Consider the following 17,168-nt stretch of genomic DNA (forward strand, 5'->3'; position numbering starts at 1 on the left):
TTAGCTGAATCTTTACAGGCAGTGTGCTCTGCTCAACACCCTCCATTGCCATCCCCACAGTTCCCCACCCAGATACTCTTAAGAGATTGACTCCAGCTTCCCTTTGATTAGTCTTAACATGCTATCTTTTATGTGTGTGTGTGTCTTTTTAGGGCCATACCTGGGGCATATGGAAGTTCCCAGACTAGGGGTCAAATTGGAGCTGCAGATGACTTCCTATGCCACAGCCACAGCAAAATCAGATCTGAGTCATGTCTGCAAACTACACCACAGCTCATGGCAACGCCAGATCCTTAACCCACTGAGTGAGGCCAGAGATTGAACCCTCCTCCTCATGGATAATAGTCGGGTTTGTTACCACTGACCCATGATGGGAGCGCCTTAACATGCTATCTTTCTCTATTCCTTTACTGTTTTTTTTTTTCTTTTTTTGCTTTATAGGGCCATACCATACCTGCAGCATATGGAGGTTCCCAGGCTAGAGGTTGAATTGGAGCTGCAGCCACTGGTCTACACCACAGCCACAGCAACTTGGGATCCAAGCTTTATTTGCGACCTACACCACAGCTGAATCCTTAACCCACTGAGGGAGTCCTCATGGATACTAGTGGGGTTCGTTACTGCTAAGCCACAAAAGGAACTCTGCCATCCATTTACTTTTTTTTTTTTTTGTCTTTTTAGGGCTGCACCTGTGGCATATGGAGGTTCCCAGGCTAGGGGTCGAATCCGAGCTACAGCTGCCAGCCTACACTACAGCCATAGCAACACAGGATCTGAGTTGCATCTGCAACCTACACCACAGCTCACAGCAATGCCGGATATTTAACCTACTGAGCAAGACCAGGGATTGAACCTGTATCTTCATGGATGCTAGTCAGGTTCATTTCCCCTGAGCCACGACAGGAACTCCCATCCCTTTACTTTTAATCAAGCTGTGTCTTTATGTATATGTTTCCTGTAGACTGCATATAGTTGTATCTTATTATTTTTTTTAATTTTTTTTTTATCCCCGAACACACTTAAAAAGTAGGGCCTCTCTCTTAGGTCAGTGCCTCCTATTGCCTTGCTGCTGTTTGGGCTAGAGCACCTTCATCTTCTGCCCATGCTGTGCTCAGCTTCCCTTTTGGCTCCTCAAGTCTTGCCTCCTCCAGGAACCCCTCCCTGACTTCCTCCTGTGTGATCCCAGAGAACCTCCCACACACCTCAACCAGAATTCTCATCAACTCAGAAAGCTGATCTGCTCTCTCCACTCTGGAATGTGAGCCCCTCCAGGTCCCTCTGCATCTGACTTATCTTTGTCTCCCGAGGCCCCAAGTGGCCTTGGTGTCCCACACTCACCTATCCCCTTCTGTGGGTTATAGGAGCGGTATTCGGTCAGATAGTTCAGGTGCGGTTTGTCAGCGCTCACCTCATAATAGCGGATGTTTCCGTCTCCCTGAGGAGAGGAAGGTACAATTCAGAGCTGGGTCCCATCAGCCCCCCTACTGGCCCCCATTGCCATGTAGCAGAAACCTGGCATTCACTCTGAGTCAAGAGTTGGCAAAGCCACCTCACACAAGGGCACACCAAAGAACTGTCACTAAGGCAGTGGAGGGGGGGTTTCCTAATTTTAACACTCAATCTTCTCAACCAAGACCCGAAGCCCACCCATGTGCCTCCAAGACAGAGGCTCTGGGAGCACAGGCCTGAGCCCTACTCCCATCTGAATCACACCCAAAGGTCAGAGGTGGGGTGTCCTGAGACTGTCCAGAGGGTCTTACCCCTGGGGCAGTTCTGGTTGTCACTGTCATAATGACTGGGCAGAGGTGGGTGGGCATGGCTCCTGGCATTGGTGGATGGGGGCCAGGGATGCCAAATACAGGAGAGTCCTACTCAAGACCCACTTTGCTCCAAATTGGAAGGTGCCACTGCTGAGAAACACCAACTGGTCCTTTCTCATCCGGACCCAGAACTGGGGAGGGTCTAGCTCAGGGTGGCTGCCCAAAGCCCTGGCCCCAGGTGTTCCTGTGGAGCCGGAAAGGTGGGGACTCACCAGGGGTGAGAGTATCCAGCCACTCTTTCCTGTCCCTGCCCCTGCCCTGCACCCCAAGGGCCCCAAGCTGCTGCCTGGTCACCAGAGGGACTAGGCGTGGGGTAGTTCTGCCTCCCGCCTCAGGGGTCCGGGCAGCCACCTCCATCCCGTGCCAGACTGACCTTCCCCACCACGTAGAGCATGTTGGTGTCCGGGTCATAGAAGGGAAACAGCACACCTGAGGAGCCATCCAGGTCCTCCTCCGTGAGAGGCACAGAGAGGTTGTCCTGCAAGGGAAGGGAGACCAGGAAGGCCCGTGGGTCCCTCACAGAGGCCTTGATGGTGTTCTCTGAGATAAGATTTCCTCCCACAGGGCTGTGTGTGCATGTGCATGCGTGTATGCGTGTATGCATGTGTGTGTGTGTGTGTGTGTGCGTGTGTGTGTGTGTGTGTGTGTGTGTGTGAGAGAGAGAGAGAGAGAGAGAAAGACCCCCACCTTTTCTCTTGCCAGCCTTTTGCCTTTAATGAATCACTTCTCACACACATGATGTCACTCCAGCCCTCACCCTCCTGCTTTAGATCTACTATAGTAGAAGGAGATTCAGAGAGAGAGGAAGTGATTTGTCCAACTCTGGCCAAGGGCTCCTTCAAATCAATCCTACTTGGCCTGGCTCCTCCCTCAACCCCCTCCCCCCTGCCCCACGGGCCCTGACCAGGCGCACACGCCTCCCTATTTCATTCCAAGTCATCACTCCAGCTGTTCCCTCCTCTCAGAAGGCCCTCTCCTCCCATCCCCTCAATGCTAGTCCCAGACCCAGCCAGCTCCCCTTCCCCACACAGAGGCTTCTTCTGGGTCCTGACCCCTCCCCGTCCTTGAATGACAAGAGGCACAAGGTCTGGGCAGGCACCATCAGGCTGTTAGTGGCGTCTCCCTGGTTTTCATCAATCAATCCCATCAGCCAGTGCACGCGTGAATGAACAAATGAAGTCAGGGCGCAGCTGAGGGGGCGCTGGTGGGGTTGCTCAAAAGACTCACCTGGTCCCACAGGGCCATCTGCCGGTTGTTCCATCGGGATGTGCCCGTGGACAGCAGCTTCTTCAGGTTCCCCAGAAACAGCACTTTGTTGGCCCGGTGCCCCTTGTAACTGGCTTCCTGCAGGGGTGGACATGTGTAGCCAGGGAGTCCCTGCCTTTGCTTCTGCTATTTCTTCACCTGGAATTCCTTCCTTTCCTGTCCCAGCTCTGCCTGGAGAATCATGCTAGAGATACCACCTCCAGGAAGCCTTCTTGGGTCTCTCCCATCCGCAGGGAATCTTTCCCACTATTTTTGTTTAGAGAATTCTTTTTCTGAGCTAGGACAGAAGCAAATTCTGGCCCAGCTCCATGCTCTTCTAGATTATGACTGAGTACCCACTATATGCAAGGCATGGGGCTGGGTGGGCCCTGACACTTGACTTATCTCATTTAATCCTCCCGGAGGAAGGACTAGTGGCCCACTGCTGCAGATGAGAAAATAGAGGCTCAGAGAGCAGAACGTGCTTGTCTAAGGTCTCACAGTGGATAATCAGTGGTGCCCTGAGGTCTCTTGACCCCATGCTATGCCTCCTGACAGAGCCGAGGCATAGTGACAAGCTTTGGAGGTAGACCAGGTTCAAGTCCCAGCTTTCGATATGGGCCAGTGAGTCACTTAGCCTCTTTGGCTTCAGTTGCCTCATCTGAAAAATGGGGATGGCATCGTCTACACCTCCCAGCAGATGGGACCACGCATCTGGCTTGACCAGAACACGGACGGCATTACTGCCCTGTCCTCAGAAACTTCCCCCGTTCCCACTCCATTCCTTGCTCCTCCCACCCCCGGCCAGACCCCAGCCCGGCACTGACCTGAAGCACAGCCCCTGCTCGGGGGTCGAGAACCCGAATCTTGCGGTCTTTACAGGCAGTGGCCAGCAGGCTGCCGTTGGTGTTGAAGGACATGGAGAGGATCACGTCTTGGTGACAGGTAATGGTCCTCACGGGGCTCATGATTACAGACTCCTTTGTATCCAGGTTCCAGACCATCACCTACATGGCAGTGAGCCGGCTCTGAGCACAGCAGGCACCCCACCCCACCCAGACTCACACACCAGCCAGGCTGCAGTGAAATGCGGTATCCCCAGGAGGGAAGCCACAGATGGCAGTCTGGCCAAGAGGCCTCAGGTGGGAGGATGGATCTGCCGGCTAAGGCTGCCATGTGGCAGGAGGGGGAGGCTGGGAGTCAGGCTATCTGGCCGTGAAAAGAAAACACCATCTGTTTGGAGCAGTGAAACATCCATGCTGGGAGGACCCAACGGGACTGGCTCGTCTGGAGGGTTTAGTCATTAGCAACCGTTTCCACCACACAGGTAAAAGGGGCTGCCGTGGTGAGCTGCACAGGCTGTGTGCTGCACAGCTCTGGGGAAACCCATTCCCATAGTCTATAATGTAAATAGTGCCCCCTGGAGTTGTTTGCAGAATACACTGTATAACTATAGGCAATAGCATACCCTACATAAACAGATAATAAAGCATGTCTGATCAGAAAGCGGAAAAGGCCCTCTCAGCCACTCCTATCCCATCCTCTTATCCATCACTGAGGCCCTGAGCTACATCTGTAAAGCCCTACAGAGCTGTGAAGGGAAGAGTTTAAAAGCCACAGCTATGACCACAATGATCCCATTTGTGTACAGACTGAGAAACCGAGGCCCAGAGAAGACAAGGGACTTTCCCAGGTCACATTGAAAGTCAGGGACTGAGTGGGATTAGAATCTAGGTCTCCTTGGGAGTTCCAGTTGTGGCTCAGTGTTAACAAACCCAACCCTTATCAATGAGGATGCGGGTTCGATCCCTGGCCCCCGCTCAGTAGGTTAAGGATCCAGTGTTGCCATGAGCTCTTATGTATATTGCAGACATAGCTTGATCCCTGCATTGCTGTGGCTGTGGTGTAGGCCAACAGCTGCAGCTCTGATTCAACCCCTAGCTTGAGATATTCCATATGCTGGCAGGTTCCCCATCCACAGGGCTTCCAGCTTGTTAGCTTGGCAGTCAATGGAGCAGGGGGAGGCTTCTCCAGGTTTGATCCTTCACATTCTCTCCAGGAAGACAATGGATTGAATAGTGACCCCCAAAACTCATGTCTACCTGGAACTCAGAATGTGATATTATTTGGAAATGGGTCTTTGAGGATGTAATGAGTTACAATGAGGTCACACTGGGTTTGGGTGGACCCTAAATCCAGTGACTCAGGTCCTTATAAGAAGAGGAGAGGACGCAGATACACAGAGAAGGCAGAAGACAGAAGCGGATTGGAGTGGTCCAACTACAAATCAAAGAATGCTTGGAGCCACTAGAAGCTAGAAGAGGCACAGGATTCTGCCCTAGAATCTTTGGAAAAAGTATGACCCTCCTAACACCCTGATTTTGGATTTCTGGTCTCCAGAACTGTGTGAGAATCCATTTGTTTGTTTTGCTCTTTTTAGGGCATGGGTGGCCTATGGAAATTCCCAGGCTAGGTGTCTAATCGGAGCTGCAACTGCCTGCCTACACCACAGCCATAGCAACGTAGGATCCGAGCCTCATCTGTGACCTACACCACAGCTCACAGCAACACCAGATCCTTAACCTTCTGAGCGAGGCCAAGGATCGAACCTGAGTCCTCACGGATACTAGTTGGATTCGTTTCCATTGCACCACTACAGGAACTCCTGAGAATACATTTCTGTTGTCTTAACCCACTTGATTTGGTCCTGTGTCAGGGCAGCCTCAGGAAGCTAACATACAGACCTACCTTGTAGTCATAGCCGGAGCTGAAGAGGATGTTGGCGGCTGTGGGGTGCCACTCCACCAGGCCCACTCTGCGGGCGTGGCCAACCAGCTCCTTCTTGCAGACTGTGAGGTTCTTTGTCATCAGCTGCTTGGGGATGTCCCAGATTTTAATCTGTCAGGGGAGACACAGCCCAAGGGCAGTGTTAGCCAGGGTTACCTCGGTATCCCCACAACCCCAAGCTACAGAACAGGCAGTGCTCAGCAGAAGGGCCAGGAGAACTCTCTGTATCTGCCTGTCACTCAGTGGAGAGGCAGCTGGGACCCCTCAGAGGGACAGGGGCTTAGCCAAGGTCCTCCAGCCTCAGCAGGGGCTGGAGGTGAGCCCAGGCTTCTGATAATCCTTGCAATCCTAATGACCTGAGGCAGTGGGTGAATGGATGGGACACAGGCCTAATTCCCAGGCTGGATGTCAGAGCATATTGGCGTCCCAGCCTAGAATATCCCTTAAAGTACAGTAGGCTACCCCATCCTGGTCCCAAAGGCTTAGGGTATAGCTTCGAATGCCAAGGGGAAGAGTTTATGCTATTTCCTCAGGCCATTAGGGAGCCAGAGCTGTCTCTGGAGCAAGACAGGGCAGGGAAAACCTCTTCGTTTATAGGGACCCCTTTGGATGTCCTGGAAGAGAAAAGACTCAAGGCCAGAAGGCAGGGTTGGATGGGGTCACAGGCTTATATTTCACAGTGAGGGCCTCGTAGGAGGGGCTGCAGCTTCCTTCCAGAGTCGGGTTGTTGAGGATGGAAGGGGCTTACATGGTAGAAAGTAAGCTCCCCTTCATGGAGGCAGAGAAATGGAGGCACAGAGTGATGCTGCAGAGGGTGACAAAGTTTTTCCAAAAGATGGGCTTTCCCATTAGAAAATGAATCTCACTGAATCTTCCTTAGATGGTGGGAGCTATTATGCCCATCTTATAGAGGGAGGACTGAGGCCCATAGAGAGGAGGGGTGGAGCCCCAAGTCCCACAGAGCCCAGAACTTCTCCTTCTCAATCTAACTTACCCCCTCTGCACACAGTGACCTCATCTCATGAAGGATGAAGGAGTCAGGAGTGTTGGAGCTGAGTCCAGACACCCTCTGTCTCCCTCTGTCCCAGTCCTAGTCCTCTCGGAAAAGGGAACCGCCTCACGCACTGACACTCACCGTGGCATCTTCTGAACAGGAGGCGATCTCAAAATCATCAAAAGGATTCCACTTGACGTCTAAGACGTTCCCTCTGTGTCCGCAGACCTTCGGGTAGTGGGGGTCCAACTTTCCTGTCTGAAAAAAGTGCCCAGGAAGGTTGGGGAGGGCAGGGGGCTACTTCCACTTTAGCATGTGGATGGTCACTCAGCAAACACTGAATAGACAGGAAAATGAACTGGGCGTGGATCTAGGACTTACCACTAATCCCTGTGTGATCCTGGGGGAGTCATGGCACTTAGCCTCAGTGTCCTCCTCAGTAAAATGGAAGCAATGATAGGTATTTCAGAGGGTTCATGCGAGGATCATATGAGATGAAGTGTGGAAAGCATCTAGCACAGTGCCTGGCACATGGCAGGTGTTTTAAAAAAATGACATTCCCAGAGTTCCCGTTGTGGCTCAATCGAACCATGAGGACACAGGTTCGATCCGTGGCCTCAATCAGTGGGTTAAGGATCCAGCATTGCCACGAGCTATTGTGTAGGTCACAGATGTGGTTTGGATCTGGCGTTGCTATGGCTGTGGTGTAGACCAGTGGCTACAGCTCCAATTCGACCCCTAGCCTGGGAACCTCCACATGCAGCAGGTGTAGCTCTAAAAAGACAAAAGACAAAAAATAAATAAATAAAAAGATAAAAAAGGACATTCCCTTCATACCCTGCTGGTGGGAATGCAAAAATGACGCAGCCATTGGCAGCTCCTCAAACGGTTAAATAGAATTATTTTATGACCCCTTAATTGTACTTCTAGGTCTATACACAAGAGAAATAAAAACAGGTCTACAAAATACTTGCACCCTAATGTTCATGGAGTATTATTCCCAATCGCCAAAAGGTGGAAACAACCCAAATGTCCAGCACTGAATAAATAGATATAAAATGTAGTATATTCATACAATGGACTATTTCCCCCAAAAGGGGAATAAAGTACTGATACATACTACTACATGGATGAACCATGAAAACATCATGTTAGGGAAAAGAAGCCAGCCACATAATGCATGGTTCACTGTTTGAGTAAATTATAACACTTGCAACCCGGAATTCAGAGGCCTGACTAATGCATATGAAAAATCTATAATAGGTAAATCCATAGAGAGTAAGAGCAGCTTAGTGGTTGCCTAGGGCTGGGGGGAGGGGGCAATGTGGAGTGACTGCTAATGGATATGGGGTTTCTTTGGGGGGTGGTGAAATTATTTTCAAGTTAGTGTTGATGGTAACACAATCATGTGAATATCTACAAACTATTTTTTTTTTTCTTTTTTGGCCAACTTTTGTGGAAGTTCCTAGGCCGGGGATCAAACCCAGACCTAGGAACCACAGCAATAAGCCGCTGCAGTGAGAACACTGGATCCTTAATCCACGGTGCCACAGGGAACTCCTTAAAACTCATTGTACACTTAAATGCTGAATTTTATGGTATGTGAGTTATATTTCAGTTAAAAAAAAAAGGGCAGGAGTTCCTGCTATTGCACAACGGGATCGGCAGCATCTTGGGAATGCTCAGATGCAGGTTCAATCACCAGCCTGGCACGGAGGGTTAAGCACCTGGCATCGTCATAGCTGTGGCTTAAGTCACAACTGTGCCTCAGATCTGATCCGTGGCCTGGGAACTCCATATGCCTGGGAGTGACCAGAAAAGGAAAAAAAAAAGAAAAAAAAATAACAAACAAACAAAAAGGTATTTAAGAAAAAACTCCAGACTTTCTGAAAAGACAGAATCCTTCCTTGTAGGATTAGCCAAGAATTTCTTACAAAACTGCAGAGCTTGAGAGCTCTGAGCCCAAAGAATGGTAAACACCCCAAAGCTCTCCTATCCTGCACCTGTGGCAGGTGTTACTAATGGATCCCAGACCCCAGATGGGAGGAGGCACTTGCCAGGTCACTTGGAGTCCCTGACTCTGGCTCCCAAGTGCAGGTCTGTGGCTTTCTTACTCTGCTCTGTGGGAGCAGCAGCCCTCTCTGAGTCAGTGTCCAGCCGCCCTTCCTGTAGACAGCCTTTCCCGTCTCTTGGATCATTTTTTGGGTCAAAGGGCATGAGCAGCGCTGGATCTTTTGCTATGGCACACCCAAGCACTCTCAGGGCCTCGATCTCTGCTTTCTGGCCCAGGGCCATGCCCCTGTTTCTGCCCCGACTGTTTCTCAGAAGAGCTGATTGTCCCCTGGCCTTGGCCGACTGGAAGCAATCTGCCCAGGAGCCCTATTCAGACTCCTGCCTCCCTGCTCTGTCGAACCACAGACTCAGATGCCTGACAGCCAGGCCTGGCTCTCACAGATGCTTCTCCCAGGCCTCTAAGAGCAGAGGCCCCAGCCCCAGACAGCTTCTCTTCCTTCTCAGTGAAAAAGAGCTGGCTGGTACTCCCTGGAGGCTGGTAGGTTCTGTGCCTAAAAGGGTTTGTGCGGAGGACTGACATTAACAGGCATTAGCCAGTCCGATGGGCTATTGACCCAGCTGCTAAAAGCCTATGAGGGCAGGGACATTTATAATCAGGAGGCCACTGCTGCCTTTTAGCCCATTAGGGCAGCAGTCAGCCAGGGACAGGCCTCTGATTTACGGGGGTGCAAGCTCTCAATCAGAGGAGATACACCTGCCCTCTTTGTAGACCCCAGGGAGCTGCTTAGCCTGGAGAGATGGCACCTCTGAGTCTCTGAGGAGCTGCCCTGGGGCAGACAGAGTGGATGGGACCCCAGGAGGGAGAGCCAGGTGAGAGGGGACCTCAGCTGCCATGAGGGGATAGGCTACAGGGTCTGTGGAAGAGATTTTCCCCAAAAATAAAAAAAGAGACTAGTCCATACCCTGCCTTTCTAGAAGGAGAATCTGAGTTTGGAGGGAACAAGAATATGCTATGGAAGCCTCTGAGGTTCAAAACATCAGCTGGGATGGGATTGTGGGCTTTTTTTTTTTTTTTTTTTTTTTAAGGACTGCACCCAAGGCATATGGAAGTTCCCAGGCTAGGGATTGGATCGGAGCTGCAGTTGCCGGCCTACACCACAGCCACAGCAACGCCTGATCTAAGCCATGTCTGCGACCCACACCACAGCTCACGGCAACACCAGATCCTTAAACCACTGAGCGAGGCCAGGGATCGAACCCTCATCCTTATGGATCCTAGTTGGTTTTGTTACCACTGAGCCACAAAGGGAACTCCAGGATTGAAGGGCTTTGATGAGAAAGGCAGGACTTTGTGCGCAGGGGGAGAGGGGGTCCTGGGAGGTGTTTAGGCAAGGAAGTGACATGGTCTGACATATGCCGAAGAAGGGTCCGGCTGGCCTCCAAGAGCACAGCAGTGAAGTGCTCCCCTCCCCCCACCCTGCTTCCAGGCACCTATAGGCCATGTGTTCATTTGCACCCCTCTGGCCCATGCCCCCACTGGTGATGCTGCAAGGCCCACCCCTGGGGCTCTGCCTGCTGTTGCAGGCATTCCTCTTAATCTCCACACTCCATGGCAAAGTCCATCTCCTACCCTGAGAGGGTGGGTCTATTGTAGGCCAGGCTCCAGGATCCAGAGCCCAACCTGGCACAACTCCAGGCTCAGAGCTGGCCAGTCCCCAGACTTTCCCACTGCACCTTTGTTCCCTGAACACAGCCCTTGGTTGCCTAGGCTGCAAGCGCCACCCTGCAACGGGCTCAACAAGGGTCACAGTACATAAGAGGAAGGGACTGGGAAGTCATTCCCTTCAGGACACATGACACCACCTGGGGCAGCCTGGCCCTTCTGAAAATAATTTCTGGGACACAGTCGTGAGGCCAGGCACCTTCCAATCCTACTCTCCGATAAAGAATTCGCTAGCTTGGGATTTCCCATTGTGACTCAGCAGTAACAAACCCAACTAGTATCCATGAGGATTTGGGTTCCATCCCTGGCCTCACTCTGTAGGTTAAGTAGCTACCTTTGTGTCTGAGTTTTTTTCAAAAAGAATTAGAAAGAATTAGAATAGAGCCTAGCTGCTGAAAATGTGGCTTGTACAGAGCAGCACTGGTATCACCTGGGAGGAGAGAGGCCAGATTTAGCAACTAAAAAAAGAGGATGCTTAGTAAAATTTGAATTTCAGAGAAATAGCAAAGAATTTTTAGGAGAATTATGTTCCATGTAAAATATTACTTAAGCTATAAAATTATTTATGAAAATAGCTTGGCAGTTTCTTGTAAAACTGGAACATGTGACCACTTTATAATCCAGCCATTGTACTCCTGTGCATTTACTCCAGAAAAATGGAACATATTTATGTCCACACAGAAATCTTGTTCACAAATGTTTATAGTGGCTTTATTCCTAACAGCCCCAAGATGGAAACAGTCCAGATGGCCTTCAACAATGAATGGTTTGACAAACCGCATGGAGCCACACCACAGACTACTACTCAGCAATAAAAAAGAATGAGCAACATACAACAACCTGGATGGATCGCCAGAGAATTGTCCTGAGTGAAACGAAGGCAAGCCCAAAAGATTACATGGCATTCTTAAAATGGCAAAAGTAAAAAAATGGAGAACAGATTGGCCATGGCCTGGGATGAAGATGAAGGTGGGGGTGGAGGGAAGTGGTTGTGACTATAAAAGGCAACATGGGAGATGTTTGTGAGATGGCAACATGCAGGTCCACTAAATCAGAAACTGCAGTAGACACTCAGGTGTGACCGCTGATTAGTAGCTTCTAGCTCCTACTGTGCTTGGATTCCTAGGTAGCCATTAACCTGTGTCCTCTAGCTATTGATGATGTTCCAAAAAGCCCAAAGGGAATCACACATTTTATGCAGGATCAGGTTGAGCTGACAGACAGCTGAGTTTCAACCCTCCGGTAGTTTCCCATTGGACTCAGAACAGAGCCAGAACTGCTTCCCTGGCTTACAAAGCTGTCACAGTTCTGGCCCTGCTCTCCTCTCTGACCTCACCTCCCACCATGCTTGCCTATGTGACAGTGCACCAGTTCGTTTCTCAAACACACCAAACCCATTCCCACCTCAGGACCTTTGCACGTGCTATCCATTCTGCATGAACATTCTGCAGAGCTTCAAGGCTTTCTGTGCAATGTTACCTCCCTAGAAAGGGCTTCCCTCCAGTCTATACAAACTAGGTTCACCCCTTCCCACCCAGGTCACATTCCATCACATCAGACCAATTCATTTTCTCACTATCCAGCATTAGTACTCATTTATACTGGGTAGTTCATGCTAGCTAGAAAGTGACAGTTCTGAAAGAGTCTGAGTAATAAAAATCAGAAAAACACATTAGTCAATTAATCAATCAATTAAGCATACAGTTGGTTAGTGGAATCTTATTGTTATTTTTTGGCCTCACCCATGGTATGCAGAAATTCCTGGGCCAGGGATTGAACCTGTACCACAGCAGTGACCTGAGTCACAGCAGTGAAAATGCCAGATCCTTAACCCACTGTACCACCAGGGAATTTCTGGTGGAATCTTTTAAAAACACCCAGAGCATGAGAGAAACAAGTAGCTAAACAGGCCATCTCTAGGGGTCCTTCCAGTCCTGACTTTCAAGCCTTTCCTTAAATCTCATCTTACCCTTGTCCCTCCCCAGCATGAAAAAATTTCATATCTCTAGACTACAGTTTGCACTTCTCACCCCCACACTCAAAGCCCTTTTCATTTGGTCCCAATCCCCTTCCCCAAGGTATTTCCCTTCCTCCAGCCTCTTCACAGACTGTTCATCAGTTGAGGTCAGACTGCTTTCTGCACTGTTTCCTGAATATTCCATGTATAGTCCCACCTGTATTCCTTTGGCAAATATGCCCTCCCTATTCTTTTTTTTTTTTGGTCTTTTGTCTTTTTAGGGCCAAACCTGCAGCATATGGAGGTTCCCAGACTGAAGTCAAATCGGAGCTGTAGCTGCTGGCCTACTCCACAGCCAGAGCAACTCTGGATCCTTAACCCCATTGAACAAGGCCAGGGATTGAACCTGAGTCCTCATGGATAGTAGTCAGGTTCGTTAACCGCTCAGCCATGACGGGAACTCCAGGCCCTCCCTGTTTATTTGGATGGACAATCATTGAGCAATTTGTTCAGTCAATGAAAATTTATAAGCACCAACTGTGTGTGCTCACAGGTGATACATGGATAAACAAAGCAGTGGTTCTTCCCCGCCCCTGCCCTGCTGCAAGTACATTAGAATGTGCTACCAGAAGAACACAAAGAATGCAAATGACTCTAATTCAAAACACTCATAGTATAGGGCATAGTATCCTAAGAAAAGAATGTACAGTGGAATATGTCATAAAAAGGAGAATGCTATGGATATTTGGGGGAGGGATAAAAAGTGGCTATTCATGAACACCATATATAGTTCCATTTACTTAGGTCATCTTCAATATTAGCCTTTCAATGATGTTCTGTAATATTCTCCTGAGTGTTGCTTACCTGTTCCTAGGTATTCCCTCTTCTCTTATTCTACTGCAAATATATCTACATTTTCTAAGCAGTCCCAGTATGTAAAAATTGTAATTCATCTTTAAAAAATCTTTTTCAGGGCCACACCTGTGGCATATGGGAATTCCCAGGCTAGGAGTCAAATTGGAGCTGCAGCTGCCGGCTTAACACCACAGCCACAGCAACTCGGGATCCAAGCTGGGTCTTCCACCTATACCACAGCCCACAGTAATGCCAGATCCCTGAGCGAGTCCGGTGATACTAGTTGGGTTCATAATCCACTGAGCGAGTCCAGTGATACTAGTCGGGTTCATAATCCACTGAGCCACAACAGGAACTCCTACAATTCATCTTTGTATTCTGATTTTTTTTTTGGTCTTTTTGTCTTTTTAGGGCCGCACCTGCAGCATATGTTGGTTCCCAGGTTAGAGGTCCAAAAGGAGCTGTAGCCACAAACCTATGCCAGAGCCACAGCAATGTGGGATTGAGGCGGCATCTGCAACCCACTCCACAGCTCACAGCAATGCAGGATTCTTAACCCACTGAGCAAGGTCAGGGATCAAACCCACATCCTCATAGATTTTTTTTTTTTAATCCATCCACCTTCCAAGCATTCTTATTACTATTTTTCTCACAAAGTAACATTTTATTGCTTTTCATCAGAAAAGTGAGGTTTGAGGATAAAAGTCACAGCCAGTTACCCCCTGTGGATATAAGGTGGTGGAACAGTTCCCAAAGTTGTGTGATTTGCTCCACCAAGTGCCCCACAGCTCGCCCCTGCTCTAGGTCCTGTTTCTTTGATCTTGAGAATTAGTTTTATAATTCTCTAGGCAGGTCTAGCTTCCTATGAGGACTAGAAGAAAAATTCCCCACTTGACAACTTGAACACCTCAAGCAAAGGAAACGTTTGACTCTTTTCTTCTCGCCTATGTCTTGGGTGCCTGGCAATTACAGTCCTTGATAACTGTTTCTTCAAAGAATGTACGTCTTGAATACCAAGCTGGCCTGCCCGACCTGGTGTTTCTTCCAATCCAACCCCATCTCCCTCACACTTGACAGAAAGTCATCCAAGTTTCTGGACTTTTGTTGTCTCCCTCCGTGTTCTCCATATACATGTTTCTAGTTCCTATTTCTGTTGCCGTTTCAATCGATTTGGGGGTTGACAATAGGGATAATCACGATCAGGCTCTTTCTGGGCCCTCAAGATGCCATTTTGAAACTAGAGCCTGGACACAATAAGATTTTGTTAATTTTAACACATATCTGGGTATGCATACTTATTTCAGGTGTGCTTCTAAGGCACTTTCGGGGTGAGCCGTGTATCTGACGGCCGGTCAGCCTCTTTGTCTTGGGACGGTGCTTCCCTGGGGGCACGTCATCGGCCTGCGCGCACTCCCTGAGCGTCCCAGGCCGGTGCAGTTGTGCAGCGCGGCCACCCATTGGCTGAGGCGCTTCCCATGAGCCCCCACACCACCTCTAGATGCTCCACCCGCCACGTCCCAGTCCTCAGGCATCTCGAGGTCTGGCCACCTGCTGCCAACTCCCCTCGCTTGTCCACCTCTACTTCCTCTGCCCACTCGAGGCTGGGCAGTGGGCACCAGCGGGCACCAGCAGCCCGGAGCGTGGTGCCTGAAGCCAGCTGCTTCTCCTCACCCCCGTCAGCAGAAATGTTGGCTACCGCCAACATGGTGAGTGGAGGAGGCCTGAGGGGGTCCGAGGGCAGCCGAGTTGAGGCGCGGTAAGGGGTGAGAGCGGGGCTACCCCAGCTTTTCTGGGCTGTTGGCCTGAGGGTAGGTTGGGGAGAGGCCAGAGGCGGCCGGAGAGGCAGGAGGCCTGGCTGTCGGAAGGGAGCATCTGGGCCCCGATGAGCACGCGCACAGCTTGCGGCCTTCCCGCCACCTCAAACCACCTGCCGGCCCACGGGACAACAACCACTCTTATTTTTCTAATCATTTGTATCTTATTTTGGGTTTCTGTGTAGATAATCACATCAGTAAATCATGCAGCTTTCCTTCTTCCTTTTCAATCCTTATACCTTTAAATTGTTTTTCTAGTCTTAATGTGAAGGCCAGCATGTTTTTATCTTATTACTAATATTAAAAGGATGTTTCTAATATTCCTTCTTGATGATGTTTGCACCATATTAACAAAGAGATCAAATATCACCACTAATGGGATAGGTTGCCATCATGTGTCATATGACATAATGAACTGAGGATACAACATCACTTGTTTAATAGTCTTGCCAAAAATGTACAATATGAATCTAATCATGAGGAAACTGTGTGTGACACATCCAATTTTAGGATTGTGCTAGAAAACAGCAAGGCTTACTGCTTAAAAATGTCAATATATTAAAAAAAAGTCAATATCATGAAATAAAGTGGACTAAGAGATATAACTAATTATAAGGCACAGTCCTCAGATTCTGGACCACTCATACAGAGAAAAAAATCTAAAAGGAAACAGAAAGTAAATTTGGAAGAATGTTAACAACTGGTGAATCTAGGTGAAGAATATTCACCAATTTTTGCAGCTTTTCTGTAGGATTGAAATTCAAAACAAAAAGTTTAAAAAATTCTGTGTTGGTGAAATTTCCTAGTTTGCAAAGAATTTTTATCATGAATGGGTATTGTACCATATGAAATGCTTTTTCTGCATTTGTGGAGAAAACCATATGGTTTTCCTCCCTTACTTGTTAACATAATGATCTATGTTTATAGATTTACTAATATTAAACCACCTTTAGTTTCTGGAATAAACCCAACTTGGTTAGAATGCATCCTTTTTTAAATTCACCGCTAGATTTGACTTGTTGGTAATTTTGCATTCATCTTCTTGAGTGATATTGGCCTGTAATTTTTCTTTCTTGATCTGTTCCTTTTTGGTTCTGGAATCAAGGCTATCCTGGCTTCAGAACAAGGAGGGGAGCAGTCCCTCTTTTCCTAGTCTCTGGAAATGTTTGTAAAAGATTGGAATAATTGGTTCCTTGAAAGTTACATAGAAATTGCCCATAAAACCATATGGATCTAGTGTCATCTTTATGTGTGTGTTTGTGTGAAATATACTAAAAAGTGCATAAAATGTAAATATTCAGCTTAATGAATTGTTGGAAAATATATTTAACCATATAACTGCCACCCTCTCAGGTCAAGACATGAACTATTACCAGCACAAAGGAAATTCCTCCCTATGGAACACTTGCCGGTCAACTCCCTCCCTCCCCCAGGGGGTAACTATTATCCTGGTTTTCTCGATAGTCCCTTGCCTGCTTTTCTTCGGGATTTTTCTACCATGCATCCCTAAAGTAGAGTTTAACTTAGTCTGTTTTAAAATTTAGGTAAATAGAATGAGAGTGTAATTTATTTGGTTTCTTCCTTCAACATTGTTTTTATGATTCTTCCATATTGTGGTATGTGTCTATGCTTTGATCCCTCTAGCCCCTCCTGCCTCAAGGCAGAGACTATGGATCCAGAAAAGATCTGCTATTAAGTTAACCTATATGAAACTGCCATTTTTGGAGGTCAGAAACTGTTAAATGTCAGCAGTTGCACATGGCCCAAGTTATTCTGTCAACATTTGCCACAGGACAAGCCTGTTCTTCCTGTTCACTTGCTGCTTACCTCTCCTACTTAGATTTCAGCTCAAGGTTTTTTCCCTTTCTTGGGGCAAGGGGGTAGCTTTGGAGGTTTCCCCAATGTCTTGGGAACCCCGCAATGCATTAAGAATTAAATATTATTCAGGAGAGAATTATTT

General features: G+C 48.5%; 1 protein-coding gene across 1 annotated transcript in view; it reads right to left on the reverse strand.

Moving 5' to 3' along the window:
• CORO2A (coronin 2A) overlaps positions 1–17,168 on the reverse strand; it is a 56,918-nt gene that overhangs the window by 5,872 nt on the left and 33,878 nt on the right. Inside the window, exons 3-8 of the mRNA XM_047768018.1 lie at positions 6,988–7,104; positions 5,814–5,963; positions 3,893–4,072; positions 3,048–3,164; positions 2,194–2,298; positions 1,339–1,435 (exon numbers count right to left, since the gene is read on the reverse strand). Coding sequence (XP_047623974.1) covers positions 1,339–1,435; positions 2,194–2,298; positions 3,048–3,164; positions 3,893–4,072; positions 5,814–5,963; positions 6,988–7,104 — 766 coding nt within the window. The remainder of the gene's footprint in view (positions 1–1,338; positions 1,436–2,193; positions 2,299–3,047; positions 3,165–3,892; positions 4,073–5,813; positions 5,964–6,987; positions 7,105–17,168) is intronic.

This window comes from Phacochoerus africanus, chromosome 2 (genome assembly GCF_016906955.1).
Source record: "Phacochoerus africanus isolate WHEZ1 chromosome 2, ROS_Pafr_v1, whole genome shotgun sequence".
NCBI classification, from domain to species: domain Eukaryota; kingdom Metazoa; phylum Chordata; class Mammalia; order Artiodactyla; family Suidae; genus Phacochoerus; species Phacochoerus africanus.